The sequence below is a fragment of the Populus nigra genome, chromosome 1, assembly GCF_951802175.1.
Source record: "Populus nigra chromosome 1, ddPopNigr1.1, whole genome shotgun sequence".
Classification (NCBI taxonomy): domain Eukaryota; kingdom Viridiplantae; phylum Streptophyta; class Magnoliopsida; order Malpighiales; family Salicaceae; genus Populus; species Populus nigra.
Window position 1 is genome coordinate 38834087 of NC_084852.1, and position 20007 is coordinate 38854093.

The window sequence follows — 20007 nt, forward strand, 5'->3', positions numbered from 1 at the left end:
TGTGCTTTCAGAGTCCTGCATGCAATCCCCCCCATGATTGATAAGTTAGGTTTAATGTTGAATTGTCTTTAAATTGGTGTGAAGATGCGTGTTGAAGCCACCTGTGCATGCTACGCTCGGGTGGGGGTGGGGGTGGAAGAAGAAGAAGAAAGAAGAAAAAAGAGTGGTGGAAAATGGAAAGTATACGTAAGCCAATATGCTCTTCTCCATTGTATTTCCCATGCTAGAAAAGAAGAGGGAAAGAAGAACCGGTTCAGCTCAAGTCTTTCTATTTGAGGGAAGGACTCCTTCATGTGTCTGTCCAGATCCGACTCTGATGAAGTGAATAAACTGCTTCCTGAGCTTTGGACCTTCAAATTGGGCAATAAGCACGTAAATTTTAAAAAATAAAAAGATTTGGGAAAATAATATATTTTTATTTGCCACGGTTCAAAGTTATTAAATATTTCATTTCTAATATTTCTAAATCATGACAATTAATTGATGTCATGGTTAAACAATAAAATATTATGGTTTTTAAGCGTGATATTAATTAATTGTTGTTTTGACATTAATAATCCCAAATAATAATCCTGTGAAAGGTGTCGGCTTTTATCCAATGTACTTAAATTTTTTTATCAAAGCTTAAACTTGTTGTGGAAGATGTTTTAATGCAGCCACAAGGCCCACAACAACATGGATGAGAAGAGAGTTGTTTTCTAAAAACTAGGCCCACAATAACATAGATTAAAAATTATTTTTAAAAAAATATTTTTAGTTGAGGTTAGTTTGATATTTATATATATTTTGTTAAAACTGTGATTGAAATTGAGGTCGAACAAAAAATAGTTTAATGTGTTTGGTTAAAAAAAATTTTCAAATTGAAGTTATAATATTGATGGTTTTTAATTTAAATATTGTAGATTTAACTATTGTTATTACATCTTGAAATAAATAATATTTTATATAAAATATTTTTTATTGTTTCATTAAACTATCTACAATTCTATCACGTATGAAATTCATTCCGACAAGGACTACAGTTTTCATGGTTTTTTTAGCATGCAATAAAATCAGGTAAAATATCATCAGGAATAAAATTGGGATTATTATCAAATTCTGCAAATGCTACGTCATCATGCAATCTACTTCTAATTTATATAGTGTCATTGAATAATGTCAAACACTAGTTTTTTGAATAAAACACAATTAAAAATAAAAAAAATGGATTGTATTTTACTGGGTCGGACTCGGTCCAATACATTTAGGTTCGGATCGAACCCGGTCCAACCATGAACGGTGGAGATGTTATACACTGTTCACGTGAGTGAGTCGTGCAAGTGAATTTCACTTTGTTCACTTTTGTAAAGTAAACGGTGCATAGTGAATTTCTGCACTTCCCATGAAGTAGCTTGGAGCTGCTTTTAATTCACCTGCATTTTCAACACAAAATTAATTGGGGTTCACAAACAATAAACAATATTTCATACTTTACCAAGCATGTATTTTCTATGGTTTGCTTCAAAAGCAGAAGTAATCACAGAAACAAACACCCTCGAAGTTAAGTTGTTTAAGAGCATGTTTGGAAGTGTGATTGCGGTTCTTTTCAAAGTATTTTTCATACTGAAATGCATCAAAATGATATTTTTTTTATTTTTAAAAAATTAATTTTAAGATCAGCGCATCAAAACGATCCAAAACATATAAAAAAATTAATTTTTAACAAAAAAATGAATTTTTTGAAAACTCAAGTTGGCCCATGTTTCCAAATACTCTCTAAATATAGTCACGTGTTGTATCAACAAAATAGATTAGAAGTCTAGAACATTAAAAAAAAAAAACAAATAAAATCATTGATGAAAAGAATTATTTTAACGGCTAACATCCTAGAGAACATCTTGGGGGAGTCCGTGAGTGTTACAATTTCACATTAACTTATCACGAGATTTACTAAATATTGCTTTTCTAAAGTGTGATAATTATCTTGCCTAGCAACATTTACTAAAATTGAGCTTTACAAATGCAACGAGGTAAAAATTGATTGTTTGGCCAAAACTTTTTCAAATTAATTATTTTCGAGATAATTTGTTTGATACTTGAAATTCCGTCGAGAGATGGCTATTGATCGCTCCTTTAGTCCCATCCCAGTGAAAACTTTTAGTTTTTTTTTTTTTTGTTTAAAAAAAGAAGTAAAAGACAACATTAGACCTGAAGAAAACTAGAATGACGTTTGTTTCTGGGGAAAAAAGAGTCGAGAGTTGTTTGCAAGAAAAGGCTGGCCAAGGATAGGCCCTGAGGTAGCAAGGAACAAAAGACTGTATGGGGTTTTATCACACGGCACCAGGTTTTCTTCTTGACGCCCAAAACACAACACCACACCCTCAATCAACCATGACTCTCAACGGATCGGGATTCAGTTGAGACTAGAACCAAACATTATGGCAATGTTTCTAAAATGCCGCCATTCGCACCCTTGACCTAAAATCGGCTGGGTTCATTGCCGGACAAGGAAGGGACCCACATGCCAGGAACAGCAATCAACATGAAATAAGTCAATCAGCAGTGCACAGGAGGCATTAGTGAATGATTGCCAGAAGCATCCACTTACGAGAGGAACGCACCTTGGGAATATTAATGGAAACATACCAAAACATAGTCTATTAAGTGACAACCATTCTAAGAGTAGAAAGAAAGAATGTTCTTCTGATTCACCATATCTCTTGGCAGACCCCACCTTATATAAGCCACAAATCCTAAGTGAAGAATTACACAGGCTGCTCCTTTAAGAAAAAAATAAAAAATAAAATTGACGTTTCACGAAAAAGGATTCTGGAATATGAAAGGGAAGCATACAAAGTTTGCCTTGACTGCCCATGAGACTTGCTGCTAGTCTCTCCACTTAGCCACCCATCATTAGTCGCCTTTTGGTTTGCGAAATTGTTACAGTAGGCAGAAAGGAAATCAAGAAACAGATGATGGGGAAAAAATCACGATGCAACCAGATCAGGTGTTTCAGCCTCAACCGATAACAATGCAGTGTGCACTTTATCCAACCAATTGTCCAGTCGATCTCGCAAGGATTTGATCTGTGGAATCCCCAGAACTCTTGGCTGTACCCATGAAACGTGCACTGTTCCTTCAACTTGATCAATTATACCCTCAATAAGGTGGACCTGTTGCCAAGATCACAGCATTTGCTTTACATAATTCAAACACAATAAAAAGTGCACAGAGAAGCGAATGGAATTACCAAATTTGAGCTAATGCAGTTCTAGATCTTGGTAATGTCATAATTCATGTGGGAATAATTGAACAATTTCAGGCCTTAAGAATGTTTTTAAGTTAATGCATCAATAGCTACTGAAAATCAATACAAATTACATAGAAACAATTCAGTAAAAAGGATTCCAAGTACACTATAATCTTTTGGCTTCTTTTAAGAGCACATAACACAACCCAGTCTTTTGCTTCAAGGTAAAAAAAAAGCTTGAAAAATACAAGTTTCATTTGTCTTGGCAAAATTGCAGCGGTTAAACAAATGCAGAAAAGTTCTTATTTCCAACACGTAAAGTGCATTCACAAGGTGCAGATGACCATGATCTTCATGGAGCACCAAGCACCGAAAAACATGCACTAATTGCCCCCCCCCCCCCCCAGTTCTTTTGAACCAGGAAGAAGGGATGATGTTTCAGAACCATCTGCTTCACTTCAATTATGTGCATGCTCACTTTTGTACAAGCCTCCAAAACAATGTAAGAGTTTGAAGTGTGCCCTTAACATTTAGCAACAACATGTTTTCAACCAGGCATGTCCCCAATAAACATGTATGAAAATGAGCTTAACATTTTTTTGCCCTCCATAGATCTAAAAACTATTTGAAAAAATTTATTTATGTAAACTGTACAGGTTTTCACTGAAAATATTGCCAATGGACCTTACTAAGGAAACACAAGTTTATGTATCTCATCCAAGTTCCAACATAAACGCTGGTAGAGGAAGTCGGACTTACAGAAAGGCTCTTCATGAGAAGATGCTCCACGTCCTCAATGGAAAGCTTAGTGCGCTCAGCAATAACTTTTAATGGAATAGTTCGATCTTCAGAAGGCCGGCTGTAAGGAAGCATATCCAAGTTCAGCCAGCAATAATCTTATACATGCAGTGCATGATTTGCTAAAATTTAGCCATCAAACCACAAGTGAAAAGATATTACAAATGCACATGTACCTAAAGATAATTTCCATCAGGCAGAGAATATTAATCTTTTCTAATAGCTTTGGCTCATTCTGAACTAATGCTGGCTGGGCCTTCAGGGGAGCATTGTGTACACGGCACAATTCTTGATAACGAACTAAATCACCAGAGTTAAATGCCTGGAGAATGTAGTAGAGCCACTCAACCTGAGTTCCCAGAAGGCTCTTTATCTGTAAAGCAAAATATATGTTCATCATCCCAAACCCACAATGTAGAGTAGAAAGCTACACAGATACATGAAGAAAGGAAAGGAGCAGTCATGAAGATATTCTTACTATAGGATGCGCAAGCAACTCTCCAAAGTTGTAGATGTTATCACCCAAAAGTGCAGAAAGAGAGAGATCAAATGCCAAATCCTAAAGTACAAGATAAAGAAAATAAATAAGAAGGTGAACGTGAACACCATATCATAATTGATTGTGCAAGGCACAAAATATATACAAAATAAAAGCCTATAAAGCACTCAACCAATGAAATTATTCTGTTTTTTAACTCTTTCCTTAATGAAAATAAATTATCAGTGTCAGTAACTGCAACAACCAATCCCAGTAACCTATTATTTACTACACTGAATGCTCATAATTTCCTAATCCAGCAAAAACATCATCAGTAAATTCAATTCTTATTCCAAACGGACAAATAATAACTTACAAATCAATTAAACTAGAGCTTCAGAAATCATGATTCTAGAGATTAATTGATGTTTAAACATGACAAAATTTGATGCTTTTGAAGATTAATTATCATCCATCTTAAAGCTCGTAGTGTCAAAAACTACAAAACTCTAGTAAGAATTAACCCTAATCCAGGAGTCATTAACAATCCTCCCAATGCCTGGGGTATTGTCAAAAATAAGTTAAATTCATTTCCACTTGATGGGATGCCGCCAGTCTTTCCGTTCACCACTTATATTAAGCCGGTGATTCCAGTCCGTCTCGGATGGAACTCCCACCTAAAAAGTCCTTAGTCTCTTGTCGAACTTAATTCAAAATAATTATATTGCCATTACTTTTAACACGTCCAAGTTAGCAGGAGATAGCAAAACAAGAAAAACCCAAACTGCTCAGATAAGCACCCAGGCCCATAAAAGCACAACCAAGCTTCACCGCTTGAACTTTGATCACATCATAATATTTTCTTCACGGAGGATGCCGATACAAAAATGGTATGAAAGATTTGAGAGACTGATTCCCAACAGAAATCAGCAAGACCACAATTTAAAGATTCCATTGGCATGGGATGATAGAAAGAAATGATTGCTACGGGAAACCAATGATATACAAATCTGGTATTAATTCCATGCATATCACTAAAGCTAGCATGCCAGAAGAAACTGAGGACATAGAGCACAGATATAATGTTAGAAGGCCATGTCTCCATCAGTCTTTTGTAACTAATTTTTGAGATGTTGATAATCACATACCAGCTTAAATGAATCTGAGAGGGACTCCACTGATGTATATGCCAGATAAAGAAGAGCACTTTTATAGAATTCAGAAAATTCCTGACGATGTTTATAGTATTGAGATGAAACCCAATAATAACTGGCATACACAGACGGATCAATATCAGTCATACTGTCAAGGGTACTCTTTCCATCTTCTAAAAGCCTTTTGCACTCCTTTTGATCCCCCTGCTCAAGCTTGAATATGGCTATTTGCATCTTAATGTAAAGGACTGGTTCTTCTATACGCTGTTCTCTAGTTGCTCGAAGCTTTTCAATCACCCCTTCAAGATAGCTAATGGCAGCATCTTTCTCTGTATACTGCCGAGAAACTATAACAGCAAAGTGTGCAAGCTTGAGAAGGTTGATCTTCGTCTCAAAGTCGGTGATAAAATTATGATACAACTGTATAAGAGCATCCCCAGCCTGGAATTTAACAGACAAATATAAAAGCACAAAATATAAGTATCTGATTCACATAGGCTAACAAATCCAAAGAAAATTATTTTAATACAAGTGACATAGTGAATAAGAAGCACTTGTTAAAATTGGGAAGGGGTAACAACAATGAGAATGAGAGAGGAAAATAAGTGTGTGAGTGTGACCAAGCGCATAAACTTCAGGGTATTTGACAGGTTGCTAACTGTGACTTAATTGAAGAGCAACCATGAACATATCAAAATCTACTAGAAGTCAGTAAAAATTAGCAAAATACAACAGAAAGATATCATGCATACAAAATTTAAGAGCCAAAATCATTGTGTGCTTTGACATATATGAGTTCAAACCTACAAAGACAATCACATTTGGTAGCAGATCCTAGTGCTAAACCTATTTCAACAAGCATAAGAAATTTGTTCAGTAAATCAGATTGTCTGCAAGTATTAGCAACCCCCAGTTCTGGATTGCCACGTGCATCTTATACTAAAACAATCAGTTACCAAATTTCGTGCAGCAACAAGTAAGAGTGAGAACCAAAAATAAGATGAAAATGCAGCAAACAAGCCCCCATCAACGCAACCATTTTCAATTACTTAAATTAGGCAAGAGTTGAACACAGAAACCAAAATGAGAAACACTTAGATTCAAATCTCACTTCATTTCCCCAAATTATCAAAAAGGTAACAGCACCAAATAAAATCAAAAATCAAGCGCACAAACAGACACACGTAGGCCAAATTTACTAGTCAATACCATAAATCTCCTCATTACCAAATGCAACGACTTTTAGTATCTCTAAAAACCCTAATTATACCACAAAACCCTTAAACCCCCAAATTCTCCAAACCCAAGACAGAATTTCCAAAGAAACTAACCCAAGAGATCCACAAAGAAACCCTAACATCCAGAATCATGCAATCAAGCACATAAACAGTGAACACATGCAAATATACGTAGAGAGAGAGAGACAAGAGAAATAAGCAAGATAAAGAGTTGAGAGTCAGACCTGAAAGACTGCGAGAGCGACAAACTGTTCGAGTTTGAGAGTGAGTTGGTGCCAGAGCTTCTTCTGGTACAGATCTGCGAGTGAGTTGTACCATTCGTCAAGTTCTGGATGCGCGTTGCGCAGTGTCTCCAAGTACTGTAGAGCGGCCATGGCGCCGATTTAGAGTGCGAGAGAGAGAGAGAGAGTTTCTTTTTGTGTGTTTTTGAGCTTCGAAGGAATTTTTAATAATTTGTTTGTGATACGTCTCACTTGTATTTTCTCTGTGAGTTAAGAGTGGGTTTTGTTTGTCTGGCTTCAGCTCAAAGAAAAGAAAAGGAAAAGAAAAGGAAAAAGAAAAGAATATAGTGGAATATTTGGGTCGGGTTATAAATCGTAGAGGATTGGATTGGGTTTTTGTGGGCTGTCTTTACTCTTCAATACGAAGCCCGGTCCATAAATAAAATACATTATATTCGTTCTTTTTTTTTTTTAATGGTTGGGACTTGGGAATATATATTTTTTTTAATTAAGAGCGTGTTGGAAGTAAGTTTTGATTATTTTAAATTAATTTTTTTTAGGTGTTTTTATATTGTGTTGATATGTTAAAGTTAAAACTAAATTTTAAAAAATAAAAAAATATTATTTTAATATATTTTATAGCAAAAAAAAACATTTTAAAAAGTAATATTTTCACATTTGAGCTATTTGATTAAAATTAATTATTTAAAAATAATAATTAAATACCGTCTATATTTATATTTTTTCTGCTATAAGTTTTTTCCTCTATCCTCTAAAATTACCATGGCTAATAATATATTATATATTTTTTAATTGAATCGAAAATGAAACTCAATTGATTCTTATATCCTCTCTCTTTTAAGGGTCTCAGTTTCAAGTCTTTTCTTTACAATCCCCAAAAAAAAAAAAAATTACCTTTGTAGGGGTCAATATTCAATCGCATTGAGAAAAAATGGCGATTCTTGATCACGAAATTGGCAGCAATGGATCAGAATCTGCCAGAAGTTAATGGAGATTTGGCGCAATTGAACCTAAGAAGCGAAAAGAACTCCGGAGAAGGCAGCAAGCCATTTTCAATTCAAAGAAGGAGTGTTGAGGTGATCCATTCAAGGTCGGGATGATTTTTGAAAAGGAGGAGGTATTGGAAGATGGGAGCGGAAGGGTTATTGAAGTTGTTTATGCTCTCCTCCATCTTAGCCATGCACCTGGTAGGCCTTAACAATGATTTCTCAGATGACCTTTATGTTTATTTAATTATTCAATTTCTTGTTTTGGTGAAGAGTCTTCAAGCAGAATAATAACAAGAAGAAACAAACCAAACCCACTTGCAAAAACCAACTAAAACCATGATAATCCCCACAACTAATCAGTATCTATGGAATGCAAGGTCGGATATTTTCTATGTAACTTCCAAGCAACGCAAAGTTAATAATCCCTTTAGAGGTTCTTTATCAACCCCACTCTCCTTCCCAGGCCAGAAAGGCATCAACCAAGAGAACACGATGGTGCTGGTTAAGGCGATGCTCAAATACCTTGTTCTTTTCCTTGTTCTTTTCACCTCATCAGTATCAGTTCATTCGGTTGCTGGTGAAGCTGTCGGAAAAAACAATGTTGCGAAATCATACCGGTCATGGCGGAGAATAAATCACGGTAGTGCTCGTGGTCCTTGGAAGCACCTTGTCAACCCAACGGTGGAGCATCCATTTGAAGTTCCCGAGTTGCCTGTATAGCGTTCTTTGTTTTTCTACCCCTTTTTCTAGTTTGTCTTGACATGTCTTCTTCTCCTTCTTCCTCCTCCTCTCTAATTTCTTGCTTATTTCTTGATGTCTATGTATGCTTCTGTAGCTCTGGTATCATCTAATTCTGCACTCCTTTAAGGGGTACTTTTAATGTATCAACTATTGTGATCAGTTTTCTGAATTCACTCGTAACAGTTAAGAGAGATTGGCTTTTATATGAGTGGTCCCAGGTGCAAGTTTTATTATAAAAATTAAAAAACTTCAACAGCTCCATATTGTCTGTGTTTTCCGTTTAGCTCTTCCGGTTAGCAGATGACTATGGCCGAGTGACAGCATTCTAAAAGAAGGAACTTGACGTTCATTTTGATCTTCTAGCAGCATTATAGCCTTGTCTTTTTACTGAGATTTTCAACTCATTTTTCCCGAGGAACGCTTAGCAAGCTATTTCTTTTGATTTCTACCTGGGTTTAATGCACCGTTTCAAGCCGTTATAGAACTAACCAGATGACAAACCAAACTGAGTGCCTAATCATTCCATCCCTCTTTTCCTTTTGAATGTTAACAGCTAATATTGACCACTAAAACATCGATTAACAATGATTTGCACAACAAATGTCTAGTTGGGAAGTATTTAATAAGGAATCACGTGCTGTGTATAGCATGAAAAAATGGTGGAAGGAGACAGCCAAAAACATCACGAACTGGTGATGAATGCTCTTCGTTCTTGATATTTCATGCTATTGGGATCCATCCTACAAAACCATTCTACAAACACTATAGAGGTGCAGTGGGTAAAAGGATACAGCCATCGTACCAAATTGGCACCATCACTGCTGAATCCTAGTCGGCATGACCACATATATGCAAGGGCTATCTACAAGTAACAAACAATCACCGTAAACAAGGAAAGTGCTGCCCTGACTCAAACTAGTATGGATCCTGGATGCTCGTAGGTCCAAAATCGTGTTAAAAAATCCTAGACCCTCAGGATTCATCCTTAGGTTGTCATCAACATCAAGGAAACGAGTGGATTGAACCACAAACATTATGTTTTGGATGACAAGAAAACACAGTAAGTAGCAGGCTGGCAGTTTGAAAGAAGTATGAAGCGCATTCTGAATTCCTACCAAATCTACATGTCCTTATCCAGAATCTGTTGTGCTAACCAAAATGTACATGTAATACAATAATGATCTCGAGAAGGGTGGAAATGATGACACCAACAGCAGGTGGGAGCTGGAAACTCCATTGTCAAGTAGTGTATGAGCACTGACTATTTCCATAATCTGCGATAAATGACTATATCTATCAAATTTCAAGAATGTTTTTGCGCTCAACATTGATTTGTTACATATACATAGAAAAGGTGTAATGTTGCTATGGTTCATTGGTAATTACATATACTCCAATAAACTCATGCCGAAAAAACAGGGCAGTGGGAAAGAAAGGAAAAAAAAAACGAAGAAGGAGAAGGAGAAGGAGAAGATGACAACAAATTTTGTATGGAACTATGCAAAGCTGCATTCCAATTAGAAATCGGTACCAGGTTTTAGACCCCAGATGCATTACACTCTTCAAGTAGTTTTAGTAAATTATGCTCAGGGGCACTGATAGAAGGCAGTATCAGTCGATTGGACTGGTTAGGCCGCGGTCGCGGCCTCGACTCAACATTTTCAGATTCAAGAGCCCCGCCTTCTTTCATGACTGGCAAATCACCTCTTCTATGCACAGTTGCGGATACTCGTTCCTTCCATAATCTTCCATCCTAAATAGAGAAACTTGAAATTAGAATCTCAAAACCCTTAAAAAGTGTTGAATAAAACAAATATATTTCTGAAATAAAACAACGGAGATCTTATTTAGCTGCAGCAGATTCATCCACAAAAATATAAACCCAAAAAAGAAAAAAAAATCATACAGAACCCACTCCCACAGTTCAAAACCATGCCATAATTCTCATACAAGCCAAGTGATTTTTTGTAACAATAATCAAATCTTCTTCAGAAATTTGGGCTAAAAACCATTATGGCCTCATCACAATGATTGGGTTATATAAGTTAGGAACTTGCAATGTGACCTAACAAAACCTTCCCCAACTCGAAAAATCTTATTCAACTTTGCACCAAACTGCACACCTAGAACAATTCAAACAACGATAGGAAAAAGAAAATTGACACCAGTTGGTAATAGAACTCAAAATTCAGAAACAAAACAAGAATCAAGCTTACATTAAGAATTGAAGGTTCAGGTAGTGGGCACTGAATTGGTTGATCATTGTCGAGAGGCTCAATCGGATGCTCGACTGGCTTAAACTCTACCGCTACTTCAATTCCATGAGGAGCAGCAGCAGCGACAGCAGCTGCCCCGGTAACATCTGCATTTGGGGGCAATACTTCTCTCTCATCCTGCAGCCCATCAAGCCACTAACTACATCAAACTTGTACAATTTGACAAAAAAGTGCCAAAAAAAATGGTAAACGCAGATAAAAACACCAGAACGCATAAGGGAAATGCAAAACATAAAAGAAAGAAAGGAACTAGCATCGAGAAAAAAGAAAAAAGCAACACACTGTACCGATTGCTATGTGAAGACACTCTAAAAAATTGACTTATTTAAGGATCAAACAGTGACTGAAATTTGATGAAAATAGTCCAAGATCAGGTAATCAAGATAAAAATAACATCAACAAGGGAAATAATCATATTCACTAAAACAAAAGGATATCAGTATAAATTAAGCCAACATCAAAATAACCGATAAAGCTAGAGAAAGTAATCACAATTAAAATCCAGCTTGACAAAATACAGAACCAAATGACAAAGTCAACCAATATAAGAAACCAATTTCCAATTTTCTAAAGTAAAGCACTACCATAAAATCAAGGAACCTTAACAAGCTACATGGATTTTAAGCATAGTATTACTAAATAAATAAATAAAATCCAAATAAGAAACAAAGCAAGAAAATATCTTCAAATAATATTAGATAGAAAGAAGAACACAAAAACAAGAGGGTGTTCTTACAAGGGCACTTTGGGTTCTCCTATGGCCACCTCTACCAACAGAAAATCTTGAGAAAATACCCACCATTCTGTATCCACACAACACAACTGTTTCTTTAACACGAAGGGTGTTCAAATCTCAGGTTTTCTTTGCCCAACAATAGATCATTCTATTTCTCTATATCCAAACAAAAAAAACAAAAGGTACACAAAACTATAATATCATGCGGCTGTTTTCAATGTGCAATGAATAATGTTATCTCACTACAGCTCACCCTCTCTCTCTCTCTCTAAGACAAAGGAGAGGAGGTGATAAGGTTGCTTGGCGTAATGGGTTTTGTCTGTTTTTCGGATTCCTTGTGTCTTTCTGTAGTAAAACTGTAAGCTTTGGAGTCAGTAGAGTAAAATTTAATTTAAAAGATTAAAAAAAAAAGAAGGAGAAATAATAAAAGAGAGGCGATTGGTTGGGAGGCATCTGTGCATGTGGGTGTTGTCCACTGACTTTCGGCCCACCCGCAGCCTCAGTTTGTTAGGAAGTGACCTCACGCACCACCTAGAGAGGCTGAAATTTAACCACTACAAGCAACTATTTACGTGGATTGTCAACTCTTCACGTGTACATGGAAATTTTCATTTCCTCTCTTGTCATTATTAGTTTGGATTTAGAATTAGAGTGTTGGCAAAGGATACGCTGTCGTTCGGATATTTTTTCCTAGCGTCACAGGAAGCATTCATTCATGAGTGACTAATATTTTTCCGAATACAAAAGAAATTTAAATAACGCAGAAGTTGATTTAATATAATTTGGTTAATTTGATAGCTGTAAAAGTAACTTGGATGATTAATAAAAATATAATATGATTCAAAAAAATTTAATACGATATGATTTTTAAAAAAACATTGAGATTTTAAAAAATATTGAGATGATAACATATTGAATCGATTTAAGTTAACCAGATTAACCTTTTTAAATTTGTGACTCGAGTCATGAGATATTAATTCATATAAAATAAATAAAAATAAATTATAAATTTTAATTCTTAATCAATTTAATATGAAATGAAGAAATTGAAAACAAAAAAGAAACAAGAAAACAACTCAAGATAACCTATCAAATCCACGACTTAAGTCATGAGACTAGAATAATCTAGTAAGCAAAATAAATCATGAAATCTAATTTTTAATTAATTCAATTTTAAACGATGAAATTGTAAAAAAATTATTTTTATAAAATAACACAAAAATAACTCGAGTCAACCCGGGTTAATCCACCAAACTCATGATTCAAGTTATGAGACTAAAATAACCTCATATAAAGTCAATTTTAAAAATAACACGAGTTAACCCGGGCTAATCTATCAGTTAAATGACCCGGACAATAAAATTATGATAACATAGTGGAAAGCAAATCAAACAAATTATGAATCTCAATTCTCAACAAACTCATTTTTTAATGATGAAATTGGAAAAAATTCAATCAAAGAAAAAAAGACACAATAAAATGACATGAGTCTACCCGGGTTAACTCGCAACACATGTGAGTCAAGTCATGAGATTAGGATAATCCTATAAAAAAACAAATCAAAACAAATTATAAAGTTTAATTCTTAATCAACCCAGTGTTGAAGATGTCGAAAGATGAAATTAAAAAAAAACACTAAGTAAAAAAAAATCAAGTCAATTGGTGAACTTGTCTAGCCTATAACATAGGTTACGAGACTAAGATAACCATGTAGAAATCAAATCACAACAAATTATAAAACTCAATCTTTAATAAATTCAAATATTGAATGATGAAATTAGAGAGAAATATAAATTAAAAAAAAAGCAAAAAAATTATTACAATAAATAGTATTTTATAAGGTGGTGCAAAATAAAAACAATATCTCTTAGTTTTTGTTAATTGTAAGAAAGACTATAAAAAAGAAAGTTTTTGTTAGTGTGGTGGATAGACTATATTATGAATCGAATTAAAAATTATTTTAAATGATAGTATTATTAATTTGTATTTTTATTTTGGAGAAGTCTTTTTATTAATTATATCATAATGAATAATTATATTGCTAATAAAAAATATTTTTTGTTTTTATATAAAACTCATATAAAATATAAATTGAAAAAAAGAAGAAAAATCAAAGTAATTTCTTCAAAGTACTATGCAAATAAAAATAATGTAAAAAGATCACTATCTAAAAAAAAAGTTGATTTAAATTGTGTTTTTTATATAAAAAAAAGGAGAGGGGACGTAAAATCAATGTTTAAATAAAAACAATTAATGAAAAGAAATAAAAAACAAAAAGGTCAAATGTTAATGAGCCAAGCCCACGTGGCTAACCTCTCTCAATAAGTCAGTGCAATCCCAGGTCTAGAAGCCCAGGGTCACACCAATTTTTGTTTTCTTTTGTTTTTTCCTCAAGCGCGGGGCAACTCGTGGCCTGCTCTTACATTTTCTTCTTTATTTTTAAAGAGGATGGCAGGTCACAAGCAATTTATCACCACTGATTTTTTTTCGATGACTTCCGATGATAAAAAATATTAGGGTTATCAAAAAACTTATTTTTTAGTTTTTTATTACTTGAAAATATTTTTAAAACACAATTTAAATCTTAAAAAACTACTCAACAATCCTAAAACACTTTTAAAAAATAAAAATCAATCAAATAAAAAAAATACATGGAACCGATTTATTTTCTCCACCATGTTTATAGAGAAAATTCACTTTAATTGAACTAAGATGCTTTATTTTCATGATTAAAATTTGAATAAAAAATAACTTATTTATTTATTTATTTATTTATTGTTCAACGAGTTTCTCTTTTATTTTTTAAATACAAGAACTGAAAAATTAAATAAAATAAACTTCTAAATCAAAATTAAAATTTTAAAAAATTTTAAAGTGGCCAAGCATTTTCTTACTGTGGTTATCTTTCTTTTAATTTTATTTTTCTATTATAATATATACTTTATCCCGTAAAATTAAATCACAAAAAAATTAAATAAAAAAATTAAGAAAAAATAATAACAAAAAGATGGGAAGAATCTTCATCGTTGATAACAATAGTGAACCAATCCCGTTTATCGTAATATATTTAGTAATTATCTAGAATCTACGGGGAAAATATTCAATTTTGATTTCTAAAAACTGATGCAAGAATATCCAGCGTTAAAGCATCTTTTTGTTGGGTTTAAATTCCCATTAGATATAAAAAATGAGAATTTAAACCCAACAAAAATGAGGGTTTGTGAGATTTACTTATTGTATAAAATAAATAATAAATAAAATATTTTTTTTGAATATTTGTTTTTCAAAATTAATTTTATAAATGAAATAATAATCTATATGTGGAAACAGTGAAATATATTAATTGATAAAGTAATTATTAAAGATTTGATTTAGTTATTTTTTAAGACTTGAAAATAATCTATCATATTTATTTGTGAAAGTTATAAAACAAAATAAAAACTTCAATAAAATTATGGAAGCTAATTATTTTATTTTTGGAACTAATTAGAAATAAATTAAATAATATAAATGAATGGATTTTTAACATAAATTAATTATTTTTATTAATTAATGAAATAAAGAATTAATAAAATAATTATTTTTTATCATAAATAAATGGGAAATCTTATTATTGTTATAATTTAAAGAGTATTAGATTATTATTTTTATGTCTAGATATACATGAGGCAAAGATAAAGATATTATTGTTACGTCTCGTCCCGTATTTATTTTACCAAGTGCAAAAAAAGAACAGTTGTCCACCGGAGTCGAAGGTAAATGTCTGTTTTTATTGAAGCTAATTCATAACTTTCTTCTTCTTCTTTTGTTTTTTGTTTTTTTTAAAGTCAATCTCTCACTCACATGAATTATATGCAATGAAAAATCACTGGGCTGTCTGAAATTTTGAAACTTAGAATTCATCAGCCACCATTCATGACTTCCAAGTATTTTTTTGACGGGGATTTTCACAATAGTGGTTAACTTAATAAGAGTCAAGAATTTATGATGATGGCAAGAGGTAGATCCCATTGAAGGATGGTGATAGTGTCACGCCAAGTCGTCATAGTAGAAAAATGGGGAGGGCGGCTTATAGCAATAATATTAGATTATTCTCATATTTGGTCACTTCATTAGGATGGTAGTCTATTGATCAGTACAGTATCTTATCACAGAGATATTTGTTGATTGGTTTAATCAGCACGGTGATCTTATAACTGTAATGCCACAAATTAGAGAGGATGCATGATATGACAAAATGGAGTTTTTTTCTGTCTCTGTTGCTATGTATTTTCAATACCAGAACTTGCTTCTCCAATGGGAGTGACACCCTTTCAGTGGGTCAGTCTCTATCTGTAACTCAGAGTTTAATATCTGAAGGTAGAACTTTCGAACTGGGATTCTTCAGGCCGGGTGCTTCTCAAAACATTTACCTCGGAATTTGGTATAAGAATTTTGCGGATAAGATTATTGTTTGGGTAGCAAATAGGGAGAGCCCTTTAAATCCTGCTTCTTTGAAGCTTGAATTTTCTCCTGATGGCAATCTAGTCCTGCTTACAAATCTCACGGAAACAGTTTGGTCAACAGCTCTTATATCTCCAATTCTGAATTCTACGGAAGCTATACTTCTTGATAACGGAAACTTTGTCATAAGAGATGTGTCAAATACATCTATTACATATTGGCAGAGTTTCGACAACCCAACCGATACATGGCTCCCTGGTGGAAAGCTTGGGATCAATAAACAAACTGGGCAAGTGCAGCGGCTTATTTCATGGAAAAACTCAGAAGATCCAGCACCAGGTATGTTCTCGGTTGGGATTGACCCAAATGGAAGTATTCAATATTTCATAGAGTGGAACAGGTCTCATAGGTATTGGAGCAGTGGAGTTTGGAACGGGCAAGGATTTACTGCCATTCCTGAAATGAGAGTGAATATTTACAATTTCATTGTCATATCGAATGAAAATGAAAGCTATTTCACATATTCTTTGTCCAATACTTCAATACTTTCAAGATTTGTGATGGATAGTTCAGGAAAGATGATGCAATGGTTATGGCTGGCTGGTTCCTCGCAATGGTTTTTGTATTGGTCCCAACCGGCAGACCAAGCTGATGTTTATGCTTCATGTGGGGCTTTTGGCGTGTTCGGTGAAAGTACAGCGAGCCCTTGTAAATGCATAAAAGGTTTTAAACCATTTGGACAAAATGATTGGTCAAGCGGTTGTGTTAGGGAATCCCCTTTGCAGTGTCAAAATAAGGAAGGTAATGGAAAGAAAGATGAATTCCTAAAGATGTCGAATCTTACATTACCAACAAATTCAAAAGCACATGAAGCAGCTAATGCTACAAGATGTGAATTGGATTGCCTGGGAAGTTGCTCTTGCACGGCTTTTTCCTATAATAATAGTGGGTGTTTCGTATGGGAAGGAGATCTTGTAAACTTACAACAGCTAGCTGGGGAAGGTGTTAGTTGGCCTGGAGCAGATATTTACATCAAACTTGCCTCTGCTGAGCTTCAAGTTGAGAATGGTGCTGGAAAAGGTGATGATAAGACATTGGCTCCATGTAACCATAGAGCCAAGTTTGAAGAAATATTTTGACCTTAACAGCTTCTTATATTTATGTGTTGGATATGGTTGGACTAACAGTGTTTTCTCTATATACTAATAGGTAACAAAAGGAGAACACGGGCAATCTTGGCAGTGGTTATTCCAGCAACTTTTATTACTTTTGGCCTTTTCATATACTGCTGCTATCTGCGCAAGAGAAAGCTCCACCACAAAGGTATATCCTGGTTCTTGCTGTCTTTCCAGTTATTCCAGCATTGAAAAATAGACACAACTCTCGTTAATGGTAAAAAGATAAGTAAGAAAAAGCCTTCCTTTGTAAATTGAAACAATGACGTCTGTATGCAAATGATAAACTTTATCTGTTGGTGTTATCTATAAACCTTTTATTTATTTAGGTAATCAATGAAGATCGTATACCTTGAGTGGTTTTCACATTCATAATGATTTAGCAAGATTTCTTTTCATGACCAAGCCATCATGAAAAAAGAATTTGCACAATTCCTAAATGCTAACATGAGGGTTGTCGAAGTTTTGCTTGTATGATCAGAATTGCTGGATTTTTCAGCAGAGTAATCCTGTGCAATCATGTTATTCTTAAACAGGGGAGGAAGATACAAGTGAGAACTTATTGTTCTTTGATTTCGATACCTGTCCTAACTCAACAAACAATGTACCTAGCTCTGTTGATAATCGGAGGAAAAATGTTGAACTGCCATCGTTCAGTTATGAGAGTGTATCTGCTGTAACTGAACAATTCTCACACAAGCTTGGAGAGGGAGGCTTTGGACCGGTTTACAAGGTAAATTACATTCAATAAAAAATCCTGATTTTTCTATCCTTTTTGAGAGGAAACTTGTATTGTTCAAAAGGTTTAGATGACCCTCGTCGTTAGAGTTTAGGAAGTTCAGAAAAGCCTTACTAATGCTACATGTACCATTACCTTTTTAGTAGCGTCACACCTGCTTTGGAGCATTTCACAGTCAAGCTCCCCGGAACTTCAAATATTTCTGGTATGTTTCGGACAAGTCAAATTAAATTTCACGAGGGTTTTCGTTCATTTAATAGGGTAAATTATCCAACGGAGTGGAAGTAGCAGTGAAGAGGCTTTCAAAAAGATCTGGGCAGGGGCTCGAGGAGTTCAGAAATGAGACAATGGTAATTGCCAGACTCCAGCACAGGAATCTTGTCAGGCTGTTGGGTTGCTGCATTGAACGCGATGAGAAAATACTAATCTATGAGTATATGCCGAATAAAAGCTTGGATTTCTTTTTATTTGGTGTGTTGTCTGGCGTTCATTTCTCTATTACTTTTAATAATTTCTGAGTTCATCATTTGCCAAATACCTCAATAAATTTACTGTTTGATTTGTGTGCAAACAGATGCAAACAAACGACAAATCTTAGATTGGGGTTCACGGGTTCGCATAATAGAAGGGATTTCTCAAGGCCTTCTGTATCTGCACAGATACTCGCGGTTACGAATTATTCACAGGGATTTAAAACCTAGCAACATTCTATTGGATAGTGAAATGAACCCCAAGATTTCCGATTTCGGGATGGCTCGAATTTTCGGAGACAGTGAAACTGAAGCAAACACCAAGAAGATTGCTGGAACGTAGTAAGTTTCTTAGAAATTACTCAAACTTCTCTTCCATTTTCCAGTACATGACACTTCAGCATAATTGCACTGACTTTTACAAATATTAGTGGCTATATGTCCCCTGAATATGCCATGGACGGTCTCTTCTCAATAAAATCTGACGTGTTTAGCTTCGGAGTATTGTTACTTGAGATTGTAAGCGGCAGGAAGAACACTGGTTTCTACCACAGAGACTCCCTCAATCTTCTTGGACATGTGGGTATTTTTCTTTTCTGTCCCCTGCTCTGTTCCTGCCGGGATTTTATTTGATACCTTGGCCCGCGCTAATCTTTCCACTACTGATGCAACATTTTCTTTGGTTAATTATAGGCATGGAGGTCATGGAATTCTAGCAGAGCTTTGGACTTGATGGATCCAGTCCTGGGGGATCCTCCTTCAACTTCTGTGCTCTTGAGACACATTAACATAGGGCTTCTTTGTGTCCAAGAAAGTCCAGCGGATAGGCCTACAATGTCGGATGTTTTCTCCATGATTGTAAATGAACACGCACCCCTCCCAGCACCTAAACAGCCTGCTTTTGCTGTAGGCAGAAACATGGGAGACACGAGTTCATCCACGAGTTCTGCAGGATGTCCTTCTGTGAATATTGTGACAGTTACGATGATGGATGCCAGATAACTGTTCTCAATACCAAGATACCATTGGTTTTACATTTATAGATAATTTTTTTGTTATAAATTTCGAGATATCTTAATGCTGCTATTTAAATGATCTATTCATTACAAAGTTCAGAAAAAAAAATGAACGGATTTTTGGAACTCAGCAACTACAAGCTTTTTGCCCGCGCTACGACGTGTGTTTTTTTAGTCTTGTTACATAATAGCCGAAATATTTTAAAAATATTAAATTTAAAACAGTAACATTTTAAATTAACTCGGCGCCCCCAAATTTTCTGGAATTAAGTCATGTACATGA

The 20007-nt window shown here is 34.6% G+C and overlaps 4 protein-coding genes across 4 annotated transcripts; 2 read left to right on the top strand and 2 right to left on the bottom strand.

Annotated features, from left to right (window-relative positions):
* Window positions 1-2662: 2662 nt before the first annotated feature.
* On the bottom strand, window positions 2663-7429 carry LOC133675346 (26S proteasome non-ATPase regulatory subunit 13 homolog B). Its single transcript, XM_062096702.1, has 6 exons — window positions 7122-7429; window positions 5654-6100; window positions 4506-4586; window positions 4204-4400; window positions 3989-4088; window positions 2663-3152 (listed from the first exon to the last, which is right to left on the bottom strand). Exons 1-6 carry the CDS (start codon window positions 7269-7271, stop codon window positions 2967-2969), a joined length of 1161 nt encoding a protein of 386 aa, XP_061952686.1. The 5' UTR covers window positions 7272-7429; the 3' UTR covers window positions 2663-2966.
* A 572-nt stretch (window positions 7430-8001) lies between these two features.
* Window positions 8002-9074, top strand: LOC133675356 (uncharacterized). The gene is made up of 2 exons (XM_062096712.1): window positions 8002-8326; window positions 8562-9074. The coding sequence occupies exons 1-2, from the start codon at window positions 8236-8238 to the stop codon at window positions 8846-8848; spliced, it is 378 nt and encodes a 125-aa protein (XP_061952696.1). The 5' UTR covers window positions 8002-8235; the 3' UTR covers window positions 8849-9074.
* Window positions 9075-10144: 1070 nt separating this feature from the next.
* On the bottom strand, window positions 10145-12227 carry LOC133692033 (uncharacterized). The gene is made up of 3 exons (XM_062112696.1): window positions 11882-12227; window positions 11086-11262; window positions 10145-10622 (listed from the first exon to the last, which is right to left on the bottom strand). Exons 1-3 carry the CDS (start codon window positions 11945-11947, stop codon window positions 10407-10409), a joined length of 459 nt encoding a protein of 152 aa, XP_061968680.1. The 5' UTR covers window positions 11948-12227; the 3' UTR covers window positions 10145-10406.
* Window positions 12228-15640: 3413 nt separating this feature from the next.
* Window positions 15641-19850, top strand: LOC133702866 (receptor-like serine/threonine-protein kinase SD1-8). Its single transcript, XM_062127191.1, has 7 exons — window positions 15641-17404; window positions 17534-17647; window positions 18036-18232; window positions 18499-18709; window positions 18813-19050; window positions 19140-19287; window positions 19402-19850. The coding sequence occupies exons 1-7, from the start codon at window positions 16102-16104 to the stop codon at window positions 19708-19710; spliced, it is 2520 nt and encodes an 839-aa protein (XP_061983175.1). The 5' UTR covers window positions 15641-16101; the 3' UTR covers window positions 19711-19850.
* Window positions 19851-20007: the final 157 nt, after the last annotated feature.

Coding starts and splice junctions, on each gene's coding strand:
- LOC133675346 (XM_062096702.1), bottom strand. CDS start 7,271: ATGGCCGCTCTACAGTACTTGGAGACACTGCGCAACGCGCATCCAGAA. Junction 4,401..4,505: donor AGTTGCTTGCGCATCCTATA/GTAAGAATATCT, acceptor TTTGCTTTACAG/ATAAAGAGCCTTCTGGGAAC. Junction 3,153..3,988: donor TTCTCATGAAGAGCCTTTCT/GTAAGTCCGACT, acceptor TCTTGGCAACAG/GTCCACCTTATTGAGGGTAT.
- LOC133692033 (XM_062112696.1), bottom strand. CDS start 11,947: ATGGTGGGTATTTTCTCAAGATTTTCTGTTGGTAGAGGTGGCCATAGG. Junction 11,263..11,881: donor GGAGAACCCAAAGTGCCCTT/GTAAGAACACCC, acceptor GATGGGCTGCAG/GATGAGAGAGAAGTATTGCC. Junction 10,623..11,085: donor CTGAACCTTCAATTCTTAAT/GTAAGCTTGATT, acceptor TTCTCTATTTAG/GATGGAAGATTATGGAAGGA.
- LOC133702866 (XM_062127191.1), top strand. CDS start 16,102: ATGCATGATATGACAAAATGGAGTTTTTTTCTGTCTCTGTTGCTATGT. Junction 18,233..18,498: donor GCTTTGGACCGGTTTACAAG/GTAAATTACATT, acceptor TTCATTTAATAG/GGTAAATTATCCAACGGAGT. Junction 19,051..19,139: donor AAGAAGATTGCTGGAACGTA/GTAAGTTTCTTA, acceptor TACAAATATTAG/TGGCTATATGTCCCCTGAAT.
- LOC133675356 (XM_062096712.1), top strand. CDS start 8,236: ATGATTTTTGAAAAGGAGGAGGTATTGGAAGATGGGAGCGGAAGGGTT. Junction 8,327..8,561: donor CCATCTTAGCCATGCACCTG/GTAGGCCTTAAC, acceptor ATCCCTTTAGAG/GTTCTTTATCAACCCCACTC.